The sequence below is a fragment of the Asterias rubens genome, chromosome 21 (assembly GCF_902459465.1).
Source record: "Asterias rubens chromosome 21, eAstRub1.3, whole genome shotgun sequence".
NCBI classification, from domain to species: Eukaryota; Metazoa; Echinodermata; class Asteroidea; order Forcipulatida; family Asteriidae; genus Asterias; species Asterias rubens.
Genome location: NC_047082.1, coordinates 9,512,043 through 9,530,740, shown reverse-complemented (window position 1 = coordinate 9,530,740; position 18,698 = coordinate 9,512,043). Strand labels below are relative to the sequence as shown.

Below are 18,698 nucleotides of genomic sequence, written 5' to 3'. Positions count from 1 at the left end.
ATACGTAGAATCCAAACCGATTCATCGCCAACAACAGATATTTAAATGAACTACTCACATTTAAATTAGCTTTCCTTCAAATGTACTGAAGCGTAGAGGACTATGACTGGGCGACACAATGCCTTTGGTATGTGCGTTAGGTGACGTATTTGACAATATGACCCAGTGACAACAAGTTACAGTATATATAGCATCAAGTCATGCTATTACGAAAGAAACCACCTAGGCCCTACAAGGAAAGAAGATAACACGTTCGAAACTTTGCGGGGAAATACTCCTCTAAAGGTTCGTCGATAGTAAAGAAGTGGAGATACCATTTTGTGGTTCATACCGGGAATTATACTTGGGTTGATTTGGTGCTATCTACGGTAGATATGAAGCGGGCTGCAGGCGCTTTGGTCGCTGCCGTGTTTTGCAGTTTATTGACGGGTTGCTTCTGCCAAGATCCGACAGGTAAGACCTTGAAATGCAGTATTTTGCCAAGTGTGTGTCTTTGCTTTTTTTTTTCTTGAATTGGATATATACATGCCACCTGTATAGTTTAAGATTCTTTATATTTATACCGTTTTTATATATGTCGATATAGTACCAGAATTGCTAAGAACTTGAATACACCTGTTAAATATTTTTAACACAAAGTTGCTGTTTTTCATGGTATTCAATACAAAATCTCATCTTTTTAAAGTTTGTTTTCCTGCCATAAACAAAATAACAATGTTACTCACATTTTCCCCAACCCTTCCTCCTTTATGAAAAGCATTTCTTCATGCCAATTTTATTTGTTGACATGTTTATCTATTAAAAGAGAAATGAAGTTCTCGGCTCAACTCAAAATCGTATTGAGAAGAAGGATTAATATCATAATACTCTAAAAAAAAAAAACTAAAGAGTTGAATCCAACACTTGCATGAGTTCGGTGAGTGAGCACACTTTGAAAGTGTTGAATCCAGCATTTTACATGTTAAATCCAGCATTTTAAAAGAACCAGTCAACAGTGTCAGTTTAAAGTTTATAAAGCTGATGCCACAATTCAAAGGATTTTTTTTTGAGAAATGTTGAAATACACTTAAATTGTTGAATTAACCCTTTTTGCGTTGGATCACAAATTATAAAATGCTAGATTAAAAACAAAAACAAAAAAACGGTGGATCCAACACTTTCAACAAAAAAAGTGTAGTCACTCACCGAACTCGTGCAACTGTTGGATCCAACCCATTAGTTTCAGAGTGTACTTATTGTTCTATCTTTAAACTATGTCAAAATATAGAAACAATGACGCAAATTGTTTTTATTTCTGTTTAAGGGGCTCATGTACTTGTGGTTATTACAACAAACACAAACAAGTTCACAAATTAACATAATAGGCCAAATAAACGAAAAATATACCTCCAGTTGATCGTCCTGTTTTATTCCATAAAGAGGAGGATGAGGGCCTTTTTATTTGTTATTTTTGTATTTCTTTCAAAGGTGGCCACCAACCATCAATTCAAACTGGCCACCAGTTCTTCAGTTTAAAGTCACCAGCCACTTTATGTAGTTACAAATACAAGTTCTTAAAAGATAAACACAAAGACAATTCGTCTCTTCGCAAATAAAATGTAGACGGACAAAAAATAGGAAAAACAAAAGGTGCGGCCTCAAAAAGGGATGAGGGAGGGGACTAAATGGCCTAAATTTACACGAGTTACAGATATCCATTGATGGTGGATAGCTTCCCTTTAAATATTACCAGCCGAGTTGCTGTAGTTTTGGAGAAATTAGTGAATCGCAATTTCAAGAACATATTCAGATGTTAGTTTTAGATTAATTCATAGACATGTTTTCACGAGACAACCCTCTAAATAGCCTTGAAATTAACAGCTGTTGATTTCCAAAAAAACAATTATTGAAGTTACATTGCGTAACGAGTAAATTTGCTATCAATGAATTAGTATTATGATTAGTTATGACCGAGGAAAATCTTCTGTTGATAATTAAATCCAAATTGTCATATTGGCGCAAAGATGGCGGCCACGTACATCTTACTACCTCAATCTTATTATACGTGTACACGTCCTCCTTTCAACATGTCACTATTTTTGTTTATTCATATTAAAACATGAGATAGGCAGCCACAATTAAAGAGCAGGTATGAAGACGTCTGTGCTTTACACATGAATTAAAAATGGTTATTTACAAATTAACAGGAGTAGAAGAATATAATTACAAGAACGTATCAAATCAAATCAAACACCACAAAAAGCAAAACTGAATAATATGTAGACTACATTCACGTAGAAAAGAAAACTAGTACAGACAGAGTTCGACATTCTTAGTCAGTGATTTTGTCAACACAAGTAAATATTTTTTAAAATTTAAAAAAAATTAATGGTTTAATGGACGCAGAAACCATGTTTTAATTTGGCCGTTTCTCAAAGCAACATGCAATTAACGGAGTTTGCACGCTATTATTTTGAATGACTAATGACTTTGATTTCTCTCTAACAATAACGAAACACGCACAGGATTACCCCTTTTACCTTGTGACTCATTACATGTATCATGTAGTGACGTCACTGACTAGGAGGGCGCACCCACCACAAATAATGGGAAAGTGACGCCGCCATTTTGAATTATCTTCCTGTTTCTGAACTGATACGCATCAGTGAAAAAGTTATTTTTTGAAAACCATTTTAAAGGCACCAGCACTATTGGTACCTGCTTTGTGAGAAACGGTTCCCTCTAAAGTAACGTAGTTTTCGAAAAAAAGTAATTATTACTAAAATAAAATTATTTGAAATGAATTCAAAGCATCTAAAAGTAAACAACTTGTGCGACAAGGGTGTTTTTCCTTCCATTATTCTCGCGCAACTTCGACGAACAATTGAGCTCAAATTTTCACAGGTTTGTTATTTTATGCACATGTTGAGATACACCAAGTGAGAAGATTGGTCTTTAACAATTACCAAAGATGTCCAGTGCCTTTAAACATGATAAATTGGGTTTGAAGTGGAATTGAAAACCACCCACAATAGATTCACAATAAACAATAATATAGGCAAAACTTAAAACTTATGCGTAACAAAATGAAAAGTGGTTTTACAATTTTGCTTATAGAAGATAATGTTGACGTCATGGTACTGGTATGATATGGTGGGGGTGTTTATTAGCCAATGAAGACAGTTTTGTGCGCATGACTATCAAAACCGTCATCAAATAATGAATAAATACTTCCCAGCGACATCTCCGAATTCCATTCAGAAATTTAATCACTATTGAATTATTTGTCTTTTGTGGCTTTAATTAATTGGTCGGACTCTCATTTTATATCGAGGCAAAAGAGAACACTACGTGTTTATGAAGGCCGTCAGTAAAGCAGGCTGGGTAAGCCTCGTAAACGACTTGAGCAAAGACTATACAGTGTATATTCTTTTTATTAAACCAATAATTCTATAATACATGTTACATTACAATACAAATAATTTGTTTAATTAACAACGAAACAACATTTTAAAACTTGAGACGGAGATACCAATTTATATAAATCTCAAAAACTATACGTTGCATTGGATCGGTTGAGTTGGTCTTTGAAAAGCGTTTGAAACTGTTTGTTAGGAAATGCAAATGGCTAAATAGATAATTTCAAAGTAGAATATAATGGTCCACAAACACCTGCTTCGAAATTGCACGGTTTTCATTTTACGCCGCGAAGACTGACACGGTCGGCCATTTTGTGGCGTCAACATTTTGACTCCATAAAAATGGCCGCCATAAAATTGCCGACCGTGTTAGTTCGCGACGAAAAAAGACAAACCGTGCAATTTCGAGTGATACTTGTGATCATCATTGTATTCTATTATTAAAATATATTTTTAACCATGTGTATTTCATAACAAATGGTTTCAAAAGCTTTTCAAAGACCAATTCGTCCGATCCAAGGCAAGGTTAAAAATTATAGGTTAAAAATCCAAGGTTTAAATTATATAGGGTGCGTTCGATTAGCTTCCCCGGGTCGACCCCAGCGTGTGGCGTTTTCTTTTTCCAGGACGAACGTGTGCAGATAATTACCCACGTTCGTCCTGGGGAAAAAATTGCCACACACCGGGGTAGACCAAGGGGAGCTAAACGAACGCACCCATTAACAACTAGAGGCTCTTTTTAGCATTTTTTTCTTCTGGTTTCTTTTTATGTAGATATATACCATGGGTGTTATTTTGACGGCGTAGACAGGGCTCTGCAGGATCTCATTACGTGCGCAGATGGTATGGGGGTCTGCCAAGAATCGTGCGGCGACGAGCAAACTTACTGCGAGGGTGAAACGGGCATGACCGTGGACTTCTGTCGAACACTTTGCCGCAACAGAAATCTCCAATACTACGCATTGCAGGCTGGTTCGCAGTGCTTCTGTGGGGGCGCCCTAGCGGACCCCTTCCAGTATACAGAGTATACGGCAGACCAGGTGAATTGCTCGTATCCCTGCTCTGGAGATGCCAGCCAAACATGCGGAGGAGACTTCAAAATGCAGGTGTACGAGTTTAATGGTAAGGGGTTACAACACTGCACCCAACACCCCCCCCCCAAAAAAAAAAAAAAAAAACCAAAAAACCAACAACATACGAATTCAGCAAAACACCTCAACACCACCTCAAATAAAGCAGACATTTAGACAAAGTGCATAATATATGGCAAGGAGTTACAAAACTACATCCCCCCAAAAGAAAGCAAATAAAGCATACATTAAGAAAAAAATGCATGAAATTACAGACGCATTTATAACCACCGTCCATCAACCCACAGCCACATTATCTACCACATTTTTGTGGAAAACCATTGTACAACTTGTGAAAAGGTCATCTTCTATGACAAGGTGGCATTTCTATTTAATTAGCAAACACTTGTGGCATGTTCGGTTGTTATTGCTTTCAGCATCTATTTGCAGTCGTGCCGGTATAATTTTATATGCACACTTAAGCTCTATAGAGCCGGTAAATGTTATATAATAATTTATGATTATTTAGTGTACAACTCGAGAGCTTGCGTGCCCTTTGCTATACAGTAACAATTTGCATATTAATATAAAACAAAATAACACCCTTTTTTATCTTCAAAATTAGTTTTTAATGATATGGAGCAAATTAGAATGTCCTGCTGTGTAATTATGCTTGCACAAAGTCCATATTTCTCCTGAAGACGATCAGTGAATTCGATTGAAACGTCGAGTTCTTGAAAACCATACATTATTTTCTTACACACCATAACTTACAGAGATGTTCATGTCCTTGGTTCATGTTGTCACCTCAAACCTTAATTGACCCGAGTGGTCAAGATGCCTGTGATTTTTGTTTTCAAAAGACCCGGTAAAGTACTGAGTATACAGTGCTAACACACCGGTGTATGGGTAAAAAACAACATTAATATTCTTTATCCCCGATGCAAATTTAGCATCCCTTAAACCTCAATTGATCGTTCTTACTCAATGCTTGTGCAAGGTGTTAAATTTCTTCTTAAATTGAAATTTATTTCCTCTTTCAAAACTTGTTGTTCAAGCTGTTTATTAACTGTACCTCTTGTGTTCACGTTCATCCTATTCTAATGGTTGATGATAATATATTCCCCTTTTTTCTATTCTCTCAGTACCTGTTCCGGAGGCGGATTGTTTCCATCCTGGGTTTGTTCCTAACTCATACGTATCTGACAACCTATCGCCAACAGTTGGCGAGAAAGTGAAATATCTGTGTGAACCTGGTCACATGATCCTAGGGGAGCCACAGCTGACATGTCAGACACTGAGGGTGTGGTCACCGGATAGTCTTCCCACTTGTAATTACACGGGAATATTTCCAGGTAAAAATAAAAACCTTCTTCGTGACTGGTACTCGGTATTATATGGTGTCCATTGACCAATCACGAATTTTCTGCCAGGGATCAGTCGATGATTGTGAAGTTGCTTGTTTATAGACCTTATGCATTGACGTCATCCAGCGGTCATCTTAGTGGAAACAATTGAAACGCACAGATTTGTACGCGCGGCGCACAGGACTGGCCAATGAACAACCTCCTTTTGACCTCTAGGTGAGGGCGCCCTACGGAAATGACGTCATCTGCATAAGGTCTATTGACCCATTTCACCTGACGTCATCATCAATTTTCTTTTGAATGCGCCATACTGGTGGACAAGTTAATTCATTGTACGCTTTTATATATAACTTTATGATGTGCGTTATAGGGCGACGCGGCATTAATACACGTAAACCTAACTTGCCCACCAACATGGTGAGCGCGGATCGGTCGCCGCGTGTGACGCGCGTGCAAGGGGTCAATTTTATAGGACATCGTCCCACAATGCAACTTTCACAGGCAACCACCTAGAGTGCAAGCTAATGGACCATCCTTTGACAACACACGAGTATTTTTCAACAATGCCTTATACGAACCCTAAGAAAAGCAAGTGGCTATTGCAATGTGAATACCTTTTCTTCTTGGAGATTGCCTGGAACTGGTTGCCTGTAAATTGCCTCGTATGACATGGACCTTGGGCATCCACAGTGTTCAATATAAAGTTTAGAAGAAGAAGAAGAAAAATAAACTAATATATCATCATAAAATTGTACCCATCCCTGAGTTTTCATCTAATTGTTGAATTGCTTGTGGTTCCACATGATTTGTATTTATATCTGCTTTATGAATTTGAATAATTTTCTGTTATTCATTCAATCTTTCAATCTTGCCATACATTTGTGTTGCTTAAAAATATAATGACATAATTTTGAATAATCTCGTGAATGGACTGAATTTAAGTTGATTTCATGTAAAAACATATTTTATTGATAAACCAGTTATTAATTTGTCAATTCCTGTCCCCAGTTTCAACTGTCCATTTTCCTCCCCTCAAATTTGTTTTTATTTGTTGGGGGGTTCGTTCAATCTTTCAAGATTGCCATACACTGTTGTACCATTTCATTGCTTTACACTTTAATATTATAATCATTTTGTATATTATTTTTGTTAATTGGCTCAATTTAAAACGATTATACCATTCCTCTATCCAGCTACAATTATTGTTCATTCCCCTCTGTAGGCCTATATCTTGTGTATCTTCATTCTTGCATGTGTATTTTGCATGTTTACCTATATTCTGGTCAACATTTATTTCGTTTGTACACAAATAATCATGCAAGATGCATGATGGAGACCTAGGCTGGCATGTTATTATTTTTGTTCATGGTTGTGCTTCATTTTTTTGTAACAATATAAATGCTTTTTTTTTGCGTATGTGTTTCTGCATATGTTTCATGTTGTATCTTATTAAATTTGTCTCAAAATTTGATTTCCCTTTCATGGCAACTCCGCTTTTCATGTCATTTTCCTTTAGTGTCCTTCTTTGCCCTTTCCCAACACAAACTTTATTGTTGCCTTGAATTATCTTTGAATGAAACAACTTAAGCTTTTTAGGAAACTAAAATTAAGTTTAACATATTCAAGCATAATTTTTAACCAAAGTGAGCTTAGGGATTTCAAGTATTCAAGTATAGGCCTATATAAATAAACTGTTACAAAATCACAGGTGAAGTCCAAGAGTAACATTATTATGATATACCTTCTCTCTCATTTTGTATCATCGGATTAGTTTTCTAAATAGATGGCACTCTATAAATGCTTATTATTACTATTTTATTATTTGATAGATATAGTTTACCATTTGGTATACACTGTAGGAACGAGAGCTCTCTAGAAATGGGTATGTTATAGTGTTAAGGATAAGTTTGTCTTGATGTCATCATTTTAACAGTGCTCAATGTTCAGATGTAATACTTAAGCAATCTCTGAAGGGGCCTGTCTTGATTTTGTTTTCCAAAACGTCCACCTTTTTTTTTAATTATGAGATTAACACTCCTATACAGAGAGTTGCTTAATGTAGGTTTTTCTTGATGCATTATTTTCACAATTTTATATTCTGAGGGCCCATTACCACCATGTTCAGATGTTTCTAATGCGTTTCAATACTTACCTTTTAACTTCAAATAGAATCAACAACCCGCGGGCCTCCATCAGAGCAGCCAGAAACAACCACCCCAGCTAGCACTACTTTAAATGAAGTCTCACCAACAACATTGCCACTTGTGACAATTACAGGTAAGGTGGAACTTTTAACTTAATGACTTCAAATGTGCCAACTTAGTCACGAATTCTTATACTGTTACATTATATTATTCAAGTTATACTGGGTATACAATGTATTGTATAGTAAAACGATATGTAGGCCTACTTGTGATTTCCTTTCGATGCCACCAAATTTCCAAAGCTACATTAGATTTGGGGTCGTATGTTTGAATCCCACCCTATAGTAGTTTAGCCTAAATTCTTTTACTCGTCACTGTTCTCTGAAACCACTGAGTATACAGTGATAGTCGCACATGTATGTGGATGGATAAAACCACAAATAATAGTTCTTTATCACATATGGGATTCGAGACATTTTATGGTGAGGTCTTAACATGGTTGGCGGCAGTAACACCATATATTATGTTCTATTGAGACTTTTAGGACGCTTGGTGGCAGCAGACTTACCAGGTAAAATCCATTGTTCTCGGTAATGTGAGCATGTTCAGAACTGCGTAAACAATGGAAATTTGCCTGGTAAGTCTGCTGCCACCTAGCGCTCCAAAGTCTGCCAATAAGAACTTGTTTTGCATTCTTTATAATTATGCTTTATACATGTATACCGCGGAGTAGATTTTTTCAAACTTCAAGAGCCTTCTCTACCACCGCAGACTACCTCAGAGTAGATTTTCAACAAATCCAACATGTTCACATTTTTATTTTCACATCCATTGCATGCTTACTGAAGGATTAATGACAAACACAGAGACAGTGTCCAATAGCGTGACTACGATTAGTACCACCAGTACAAGCAGTAAAGACAGAACCCTGTCTACTCGTACAAATCAAGAATCCTCTCCCGTTTCTGGCATTCAAACCACTGGGTTACACTCCACTGCGGATACTCTCACAAATAAAGCACAATTTACAGTCAAAATGGTGAGCCCTAACCCAAATTGGCCGAGAGCCACACAAACTAGTGGTGCTGTCACCACGGACGACACTGGTGCTCGTTTGGGCGGCAAATCCGCACCAATATACTTATTTGGTAAGGTTGTGATTAGTTGCAATTCATGAGTAGTCACGAATTTGAGTTTAGTTTGATGCACATTTCGATCATTTCTACTAATCACATAATATATTTATATATCATATATTATATATTTATTGACCAAACCAACAGCGGACGAGCCGCCAAATACAGGAAAGGATACAAAACAATTAGAAATATTCATATAGCCTATATAAAAACAATCTGATATGTACAAAGTTAACAATTAAAATAGAATCATCTTAGGAAAGAAAACTAAAGCATACATTGAAGATTAAGTAAAATAAAATAGGGAACAGAAACAGACCACCATGAACGACTGTGAAAATATATTTCCAATAAACTTTAAAAGCAAAAGCCTACATTAAATTATAAAAAGAATAAACGATAACAAGACAAGGGAAAATTTAAAATCAAATAAAAAACAAAAAAAAACAAAACAAAAAATAAACAAACGATGGGGCCATACTTCCCTTTTTCAAATTGAAGTAAGGGCTTAGCCTAACAACACATTATTTATCGTGAATGGTTTTTCCCCCGGATAAGAAAAAAAAGATCATGAAAAAAAAAAAAAAAAAAACCCTGAACAACGAAATGTTTACATGTACATGATGAAAACTGAAACTCCATTGAACAAAAATCTACAGAAATAGTACATGTAAAAATGTCCGTTCAAAATGGTTGAGCATTTTGAATGTGTGTATTGTCGTGATTTGATCGAGTTCAAACTCCCTTTAATGCAACACGGACTGTAAACATAATTGCTGCAGGTTTTCCTGTTTTCCAAATTCAGCTTTTTATTGCATTCAAACTGAAAGACCTTGGGGCGGTTTCACAAACTTTGATGGAACTTTACAATCAGCCCTTTGTGCTATACAGAAATAAATAAGACTGGCCTATACAAAAACGCAAATCGTATAGCCTAAAAGGCCTACGCCTCAGACGTAACGACCATTCTTAAAAACAGAACTTGTATCGTCGATTCAAATCATGCAAGTTTCAGGAAACAAAATCGTGCACTTTGTCAATGAACTTAATATTTCGTTTGTTCAACCATGTCTGGGACCAGGGTTCATATACATGGAGATGCCTTAGATAAAAAAAAAAAAAAATTCAAGCGAAAATGAGCAGGATACCATTTACCACGGTACGAGTGACTTTGGCATTATGGCTGGGAACCATCGTCTGGTAACCCTGCGATTAGACATAGCATTTGACACACATTTTACAATCAGTGAGCTTTTAGGTTGTTTTTGGACAGTTAACAATCATACATTTAGATTTAAAGAAGTAGACAGTAACAAAACTTAAAACAGTTTTGCCGACATTTAGCCTATACTCACACCATACATTTATCATTGTTTGCAATTCCTGTTTAGTGCACTTTAAAGCTGACTTTATCTTAGTTTTATCGCTTAATGCCACTTTGTGCTTCTTATTCAGAGTTGCAGAAGCTTTTAGCGTCTCAATTTTAACACCTTAAATTTGGGGTGTTGTGTGTTCTTTGAAGTAGTGTTTGCTGTGGTATAATTTGATGTCTGTTTTAGCTTAGTGTTATGTGTGTAGTATTGTTCGTTGTTTGATGTTTGCTCTGTAAGTTTTCTTAACCCACATGCCACATGCTCAACAATTGTTGATATCGTGAGTGTAGAGTTGATGAATTGTCATTCAAAAGTTAACCCCACTGCCTTCACACTAGATGTTGACGACTTTCCCCTGCAAATTCCCAGGGTTAAGGGAAATAAATATTGGGCTATAGAAAGCTGCAGTGGTAATCTTTCCCAGGAAACGAGGTGGCGGTGGAAATAGAAATTCCACAGGAATTTTCTGCGGGTTATTTTCTGCGAATAAATCTCTGTGAAAAGTTGTCAACAAGCATCTTACCATTTCTTCCCTTCGTTTAATTGTGATTAGGCCTTTTTTTTTTTTAAGAATACTACAGAATTATGAGTGGCACATCAACGTATTTTGAAGAGTGGTGTTATCCAATTAACTACACAAAAATCACACCTGCAAGGTCACCCCCCCGAATTGAGAAAATTGTCCACATGTTTCAAAAGGTTTCAAATTGACAAACAGATTTCCAGACCAAATCTCAATTTAACTCTGGAGTCAATAATCTTTTGACAATAAAAGACCTTCTAATTAGCTGACTCAAATGGATAAATGGCACCTGGGCCGTATATAATGGGTACTTATTCACTTAATTTGATTTTTTTCACAAACAAATTGACGAAATTTTCCTTGAGCCAAACAACCCTTCAGTTTATTTTGACAAACAAAATCTCTTAACAATCCTTATAACATCCTTGATTATAACAACCGATATTTAAAGTTCCACAGCAAGCACAAATAACGAAGGTTTTTATTCTATAAAAACATTCATTTAAATTCAATGCAAAAAATGCTTTATTGAACAAACACGTATCGCAGTTGTAAGTTAATAACAAAAAACAAAAAAAGTCACAAATTTTAAAAGATACATCAAACAACAGTACACAGTATAACAGGAAACAAGGGCTAAAGTACATGAAGAAACGAATTAATATGGAAAAAATTACCAAGGGTTCGGTTTCACAAAGCACTAATATTCATGTTGGCTCAGTGGTTTCCTTGCCTCTGTGGATCCCGGTTCGAATCCCAACTCAGACCAGATCCTGGCATGTGGATTGGGTTTTCCTGCCTCTACCCGATTGCGTGGGTTTTCCCCCATTTGGGGTTTTTGTTCCAAATCCAAAACTGGACATTTCTTCTCTTTTTCTATCCATCCTGTTATTGGCGACAGTTGGTTGTGTAATAGGCAAAAATAATTTAACTTTGATTGCACTTTTTGTTTCCTTTTCTAGATTTCCTACCGTATATTATTGGCGGTTCGGCAACCTTGTTATTCATCCTAGTGATTTGTATGGTTGCAATATTCACATGTAACAGCCGGTAAGTCCAATAATTTGTATGTCCCTTTTCGAAACGACTGGATTTTTCTTTGGATTCGGCTCACAGGCTAGCTTGGCCCCGCGGTCGTTTTGACAATATTGCGCGTGCTTTGCGTACACGCGCACTGGGTTTCAGACGAGAGAACGGAGCCTGAAGCCAAATCCAAAGCCGAAGCCGTGGTTTCGAAAAAAAATACTATGTCTCTTCCATAACTGACCCCCAACATACCACATAACCTCTGTTAACAAAGATCGACCTTACATTCCGGAGTCTTTCTTGCAGGCAATGTAAACCTCTCTATGGTTAAGAATTAACTACATAAGGTAAACTTGCGGGTACAACCGTGTACGAGGGAGTGTTGGCTCAGAAAAGAGCCGGTATGGTCTCAACGTTTCGAGCACTCGTACAAGTACCCTGCTCGTCTTCAGGGACTCTTCAGGAGAAGGCCATGAATTACGCTCTGCATGGTTATAATGGGAAGTTTTGCACGTCGTTCGCGGATAATTTCCATATAAATTCAAGGGTTAGGCCCTAGACAGTTTTGCCTCAACAAGTTTTGAGATGTGCTCTCAATCTTTATATTCAAAGTTGATAGAAAATTAAACTGTGTTGGCCTAATCTCCATATACAATATCAGATTCAAATTAATTGGCTTTGTGCAAATCGTGTCTTCATGAAGTCAATGTTATTTTTTGCAAACAATGATGTTGCAGGTGACATGGTCTATTGAGTGACACTGTATGTAACTATTGTCATCTAAACACTGGCGACTTAATAAAACAGCTTGTGACATTCACATGGATTTGTAATGCGAATATCAATGTTACCTTTTGAATATTCGACATTGGACATTCTCGCAAGTGAATGTCTATCGTGTACATTCATATTGCATATTGAATATTCGCGTAGGTTAATACTTGCATCAATTATGTCTAGAATTCCCGTTGCGCAGTGAATTAAGTTTGAATTATTTCTTTACTGTTTTTTTCATGCCTCTTTAAAGCTTGTAGCAAAAATACAATCGTGTGGTGAAGTAGTGTCTACGTTTACATACAATGTAAAACCATGGTACGGTTAAAGGCAGTGGACACTATTGGTAATAACTCAAAATAACTATTATCATATACCTTTCTTGATTACGAGTAATGGGGAGAGGTTGGTAGCATAACACATTGTGAGAAACGGCTCCCTCTGAAGTGACGTAGTTTTCGAGAAAGACGTAGTTTTCCACAAATTTGATTTCGAGACCTCATATTTAGAATTTGAGGTCTCGAAATCAAGCATCTGAAAGCACACAACTTTGTGTGACAAGGGTGTTTTTTCTTTCATTATTATCTCAAAACTTTGACGACCAATTGAGCTCAAATTTCCGCAGGTTTGATATTTCAAGCATTTGTTGAGATACAGTAAGTGAGAAGACTGGTATTTGACAATTACCAATAGTGTCCAGTGTCTTAGTGTATACATTTTGTTGTACAATGTAAAACCATGGTACGGTAAAACGGTACTTCCTTGTTAAAAACTTTCATGAACTACATGAACACGTTCCTCCCAATACATGACCCCGTCGCTTCATGGCTCTTTTGTCGCTCTGTTCAAATAACTTTTTTTCCCATTTCAAAAGAGTCTTTCAGTTCAAAAATGAAAGCTCATTGTGTTGTTTGGAATACTTGTAGCCATGGATCGTCCCACGGGTAAATACGATTAGACCTTGGGAAGTGTTGACACCTTGTTGGACTGTTTTGGCTCCTCGCAGTGTTTCCCGCTCAAACGGACTTGTTATTCAGCCATGCTTTACTTGACTTGAAGTCAATTTGAATAACTATGTCTAGCACGAACCCAAAGACTTTAGAAACTAGCATTCCAAGATCGAAAAACAAACACTCAGTTTTCACGGGACTCCATGTAGAAATTAGTGTGTCACTAGTGTTTTACGTTCGTTTGTCACTTTGTCTTTATGTCTGTCTGTTTGTTTTGTTTCTGCGTCTGTTTTATTTATGTTCACTGTTTTATTTTTTATTTTTTTATTTTAATTTATACAACATCCAACAGCGCAAGCGCCAATTACAGGATTGATAAAAACATTAATATTAAACATTATAAAAACAGTTAAATTTAACAACAAATTAGGGAAGTAAACAAAACATGAAATACACTGTTACCTAATGATTTGCTTTACTCCGTAGTTTATGCAATTGTCGATATTTTTTTAACGGAAGTATTGAATTAGATGTGTATTTGATTTGAAATGATCTTAATACAAACTTCAAATTTGAAAATCAATCTGATTTGTTATTCTTTTTCAGAAAACGCTCTGGAAATGCAAGACAGAATATTCGTCTCAAACCAGAGTCCAATCCCGTAACATTCATCAATGCAGGCTTCCATGTGGAAGATGAGGAGGCAGTTAACAAACCCGGAATGCCGGACATCCTTCGGGCGTCTGGTAACCTGCCTCTAAGTCCAGATCATTCCTTCATTGCAAACCAATATCCTCAGAATAGTCGGGTATCCACGTTCGCTGAGGAAGGGGTGTACCAGAACGGGGTGGTGATAGACTCTAGCGATGCACCCCAATTGCATTACGCCAATCTGGACGACGAGGAGTCACCTAGAGACAGCCCACAGAGTCCAATCTATTCTAACATGGAGGAAGCTGCAGCAATGCCGAACAGCGAGCCGGAAGCATACGTCAAGCAAGACTACGGGAATGGTTACGCCACTACGGACCGTCCGAACAGCAAACGTGTCTCTTCGTCTTCCACTGATCCGGCCTCCGTGTACGCTACAGGGAACCGAAGAGCAAAGAAAAACGGCACCGGAACGAAGGATCTCACCGGATGGAGCCGGCCCAGCAGCTTGTACCAGCGCACCGTGCTGAATGAGTCGTCGGACGAAGACAACACTGCGTTCGATCCGGAACAACTGACCAACGCCCTCTACGCCCAGGTCGACAAGAGCAGACAATCCAGTCGCGAGACTTTAAACACAACGTCTGAGGATGGGAACTCCTTCTTTGGTGATCCTTCTAAGACGTCGGCAACCAGACTGTGAGTGCAGAGACTCAGTGTGAGTGCTGAGACTCAGTGAGATCTCGCGATACTTTGAACACTAATGAAGGGAAACGCTGCTGAAAACAAACATAATATTATCAGCAGACAGACCAATAAGGTGCTGAGTGAGATTGAACAAACGCACGAACCCTGACTATAACACCTGCATCACCAATGAAAAAACCCCAAACCTTTGGTGATCTTCCAGACACGGTGTGAGATACCAAATCAAGGCGGAGAGGAAAACAAAGGCTGGTTCCAACTTCCTACTAAGTATTGCCTATTATTATCATTAATTGTACATCTTTAAAGCAATGCATCCGTCACAATTACTCCGGGCGTCATTGAAAGTCCATTAAGAAAGTCCAAACTGTATTTTAATAACTGTTATTTTTTATATACAACGCTCACCGAATATCAGAGTTAGTTTTTTGTAGAGTAATGCTTTCTACTTTTGGAATTAATTAGAGCAACTGTTTTTCTAAACAGAAAATGTATTAAAGTGTACAAATTAGAGAAAATATTATATAGACCAATATCAGTTATAGCATTAACAGCACTTGGTTTCGGTAAGTTTTTTTTTATATAAATAAATTTTGAAACGTGGCTTGGAAAAAGAGTGTGAGAATAAGTTTGTGTGTTGTCTACTTCCCGTCAAAATATTCAATCATGAAAAATACGTGCTCATCTAAACCTTGAACGTTTTACGCGAACCTAAACAAGAGTGTTTTTTTACGAACACTTTCGCGTGATGGTGCGTTTTGGCGGCTGTAACCAATTACTGTTTCGGTCACTGATGAGTGTCCAAAGTCAACATAAACAGTTATTGGTTACGACCGCCAAAACTTACCCCAAGTTTGTCGTAAATCGTCACGTCTCAAGTATAATACTTTATATACCTTTGTCATGGGTCGGCCATCTTTTTTTATTTGTCTCAAAATCCAAACCGTTATAACTAAACCGAGGCTATAGGAAACAAATTAGTCTGGTTCCTTTCTTAAGCAGTTGGTGCTAGCATTCGTTACTGCTAGGGGACATAACCAAGATAAAGGCAACACGATAAAGATCTATTGAAAACGCTATACAAAGTTCATATTTCTTAATTAATTAATATTTTTATCTATCTGTTTGTTGTTAAATAATTTTAAGCGTTTTTGTCTGTACTGTTTGAATCATGTCTGTACTTGCTGCAATATATCATGTCAATCTTGTGAATCTGACAGGGGCGGGGCATCAAAATGGCTTCCCCGTAAAAAACATACTTGTGTTCCCCTTCCCCGATGAACATATCTAGGGAGTAATTGCGCCACTGTTTCGTAAAATGAAAAGAGGGAGAATTGTTCTTGTAGAACAATTCTTGTGGTTGATTAATTGTTTAGTAATTTCATCGTCCCTCTCTACCTCTCATCACGTTCTTCCACATTTGTGATTTTTAATTTTACAAATTATTTTTGTCTTCAGGTTTCCTTCAAAGCCATAACCGTCATGAGATGGAATAAAAAACATTGCAATCAAAACTACAATTGTAACTATTATTGTTTACTCCTTGAATAATCTTTATACAGTATATATATGTATCCAATGATAAATCATTATGGAAACAAACTGCATTTGTATTTTTGTCATTTTCTTACTTGACAAGATTGTTATGGCGTATTTCACATAGGTTGTCGAGGTGATTGCTTGTGTGCGTGCTTACTTTACGGTCAGCATTCTTTGCTTACAGATAATACACAGCTAGCGCATGACATTGGTGGGAACACCCCGGGGAAAATATTGACCCTAAGCACATAGTTTTGCCTATTTGGGTCACATAACGCCATTAAGATCCCACTTTGGGCTAAAAGGTTTTAATTTTTTATATTTTTATATACTTTATTATAGACAGGCCTGTATGGAAGTTCAGCTTTGGAAGGGCAAGGCCGATTTCATTTTTGAAAAGGGCACACCAGGGCCAATAGAATGGGCAACCGTGGCCTGCCTGTAATTCCAGATCTGTTGAGAGGGTAGCGGAACAGAATGCTCATGCAATTTCCATAATAACCGATGAGGCTAAAAGCTGCTAGCAAAATATATTGATACTAAGAAATGTTACATGTCACCAAATAACGTTGGATCTCTGTCAGTGATTTGTATATTAAAAACTAGCAAGGGCCCCGGTGTTTTTTTGTTTGTTTCCAGGACGAACGTGGGTAATTATCTGCACACGTTCGTCCTGGAAAAAAAAATCCGCCACACACCGGGGTCGACCCAGGGAAGCTAAACGAACGCACAATTCCCCATCCTTGCGGATAAGGACAGGGGACCAGTCTACCTTTCTCCCTCCTTCCGCCAAAGAACTGATGAGGACGAAGGGCGCCCTCATCCGTCAATAACTTCTCTTTATTGTTATTGACGATAATAAACACCTTCTATAAAACTAACTGCAACGCTTAGCAATCAGTGATGTCCTTTTGAAAAAAAAAAAAAAAAACCCAAGGTGAATTATATAACTGGGCACACTTGTTTTTAAAAGCGTCAGCTTCAAAAAAAAAAAAAAACCTCAGACACCAATCAAAGGATAACGGAGGAGTTAAAATGGCATAAGACTTGATTACATTGGTCCCCTGTCCTTACAGACTGGTATTACAGAATCAGCGATATAATTTGATAACACTTATATCGTGTATAACAGTTCATGCACTTCCAAACAATGATATTTTATAATGTCAATGTGTTCGTAGAACTTGACTGCGAGGGGAATCAGAGATTACTACATCCGTACCATTTGACTGTCAGAATATTGACGTATATGAGGCCACTCCCTGGCGTATTAAGTCACGAGCCTCGAAGGTGAAGTCAGATGTTAATGCGATGTGCTTAGATTCTCTTTATTATAGTTGACGCTACTCGGGCCGTTGTGACCATGGGTTTGTCCAATGTTGGAAATTCGTCTCTGCCATCCAGGCCGATCCAGGGCAGCTTGAACAACTTGATCGTGCTGTAGGCCGATGGCGTTGAGGTCGTCTATAAGCTGTGATATGTAGGTGCAGTGGAGGCTTCCATCCCGTCGAAAGGGTTCGGAATCTCTTGGGCTTAGCCTTGGTGCCTCATCAATTTTGTTTTCCCTTCGAAGTGCTCTTTGTTAATTTATAAACAACTTTGCCCCACCAAGAGATGACATTTCATGACATTAAAGATGCTATGTCAGATTTTGTTGCCCCAAACATTAAACAATTTTTTTTTGAGTGAATGGTATTTCAAAGAGTATCACCCGCTCTAACGATTTTTTTTTACTTTTACCTTTAATGGTCAGAAACCTTGAATTTTTAAAAAAACTTTTCTTATAATACACATAAGAATTGGTCACGTGATATATTGTCGGGACCCCGACAAAAACTAATTTTTTACCACTTTATTTCACTGCTACTAATAATTGGCGGACTTTTTCGAGCAATGGCTCAAATGAAAGCTTGTAACTTTCTCGACCCCAATGATTTTTAAGTCAAAATTGTTGGGTCAAATCGGCCAAAAGTCTGACATAGCATCTTTAACCCGCTGACTATACCTCCCTCCGTTTCTCGGTGTTTTGCGTCTCTCTT

The 18,698-nt window shown here is 37.4% G+C and overlaps 1 protein-coding gene across 1 annotated transcript; it reads left to right on the top strand.

The window, feature by feature from the left end:
• Positions 1–175: 175 nt before the first annotated feature.
• On the top strand, positions 176–16,722 carry LOC117304574. The gene is made up of 6 exons (XM_033789099.1): positions 176–453; positions 4,173–4,520; positions 5,614–5,823; positions 8,005–8,112; positions 11,977–12,064; positions 14,371–16,722. Exons 1-6 carry the CDS (start codon positions 375–377, stop codon positions 15,116–15,118), a joined length of 1,581 nt encoding a protein of 526 aa, XP_033644990.1. The 5' UTR covers positions 176–374; the 3' UTR covers positions 15,119–16,722.
• Positions 16,723–18,698: the final 1,976 nt, after the last annotated feature.

What these genes read in the sequence shown, in the direction of transcription:
- LOC117304574 (XM_033789099.1), top strand. Translation starts at nt 375, where the DNA reads ATGAAGCGGGCTGCAGGCGCTTTGGTCGCTGCCGTGTTTTGCAGTTTA. An exon ending in GCAGGTGTACGAGTTTAATG is followed by an intron (nt 4,521 to 5,613) that starts GTAAGGGGTTAC and finishes CTATTCTCTCAG; the next exon opens with TACCTGTTCCGGAGGCGGAT. An exon ending in ATATTCACATGTAACAGCCG is followed by an intron (nt 12,065 to 14,370) that starts GTAAGTCCAATA and finishes ATTCTTTTTCAG; the next exon opens with AAAACGCTCTGGAAATGCAA.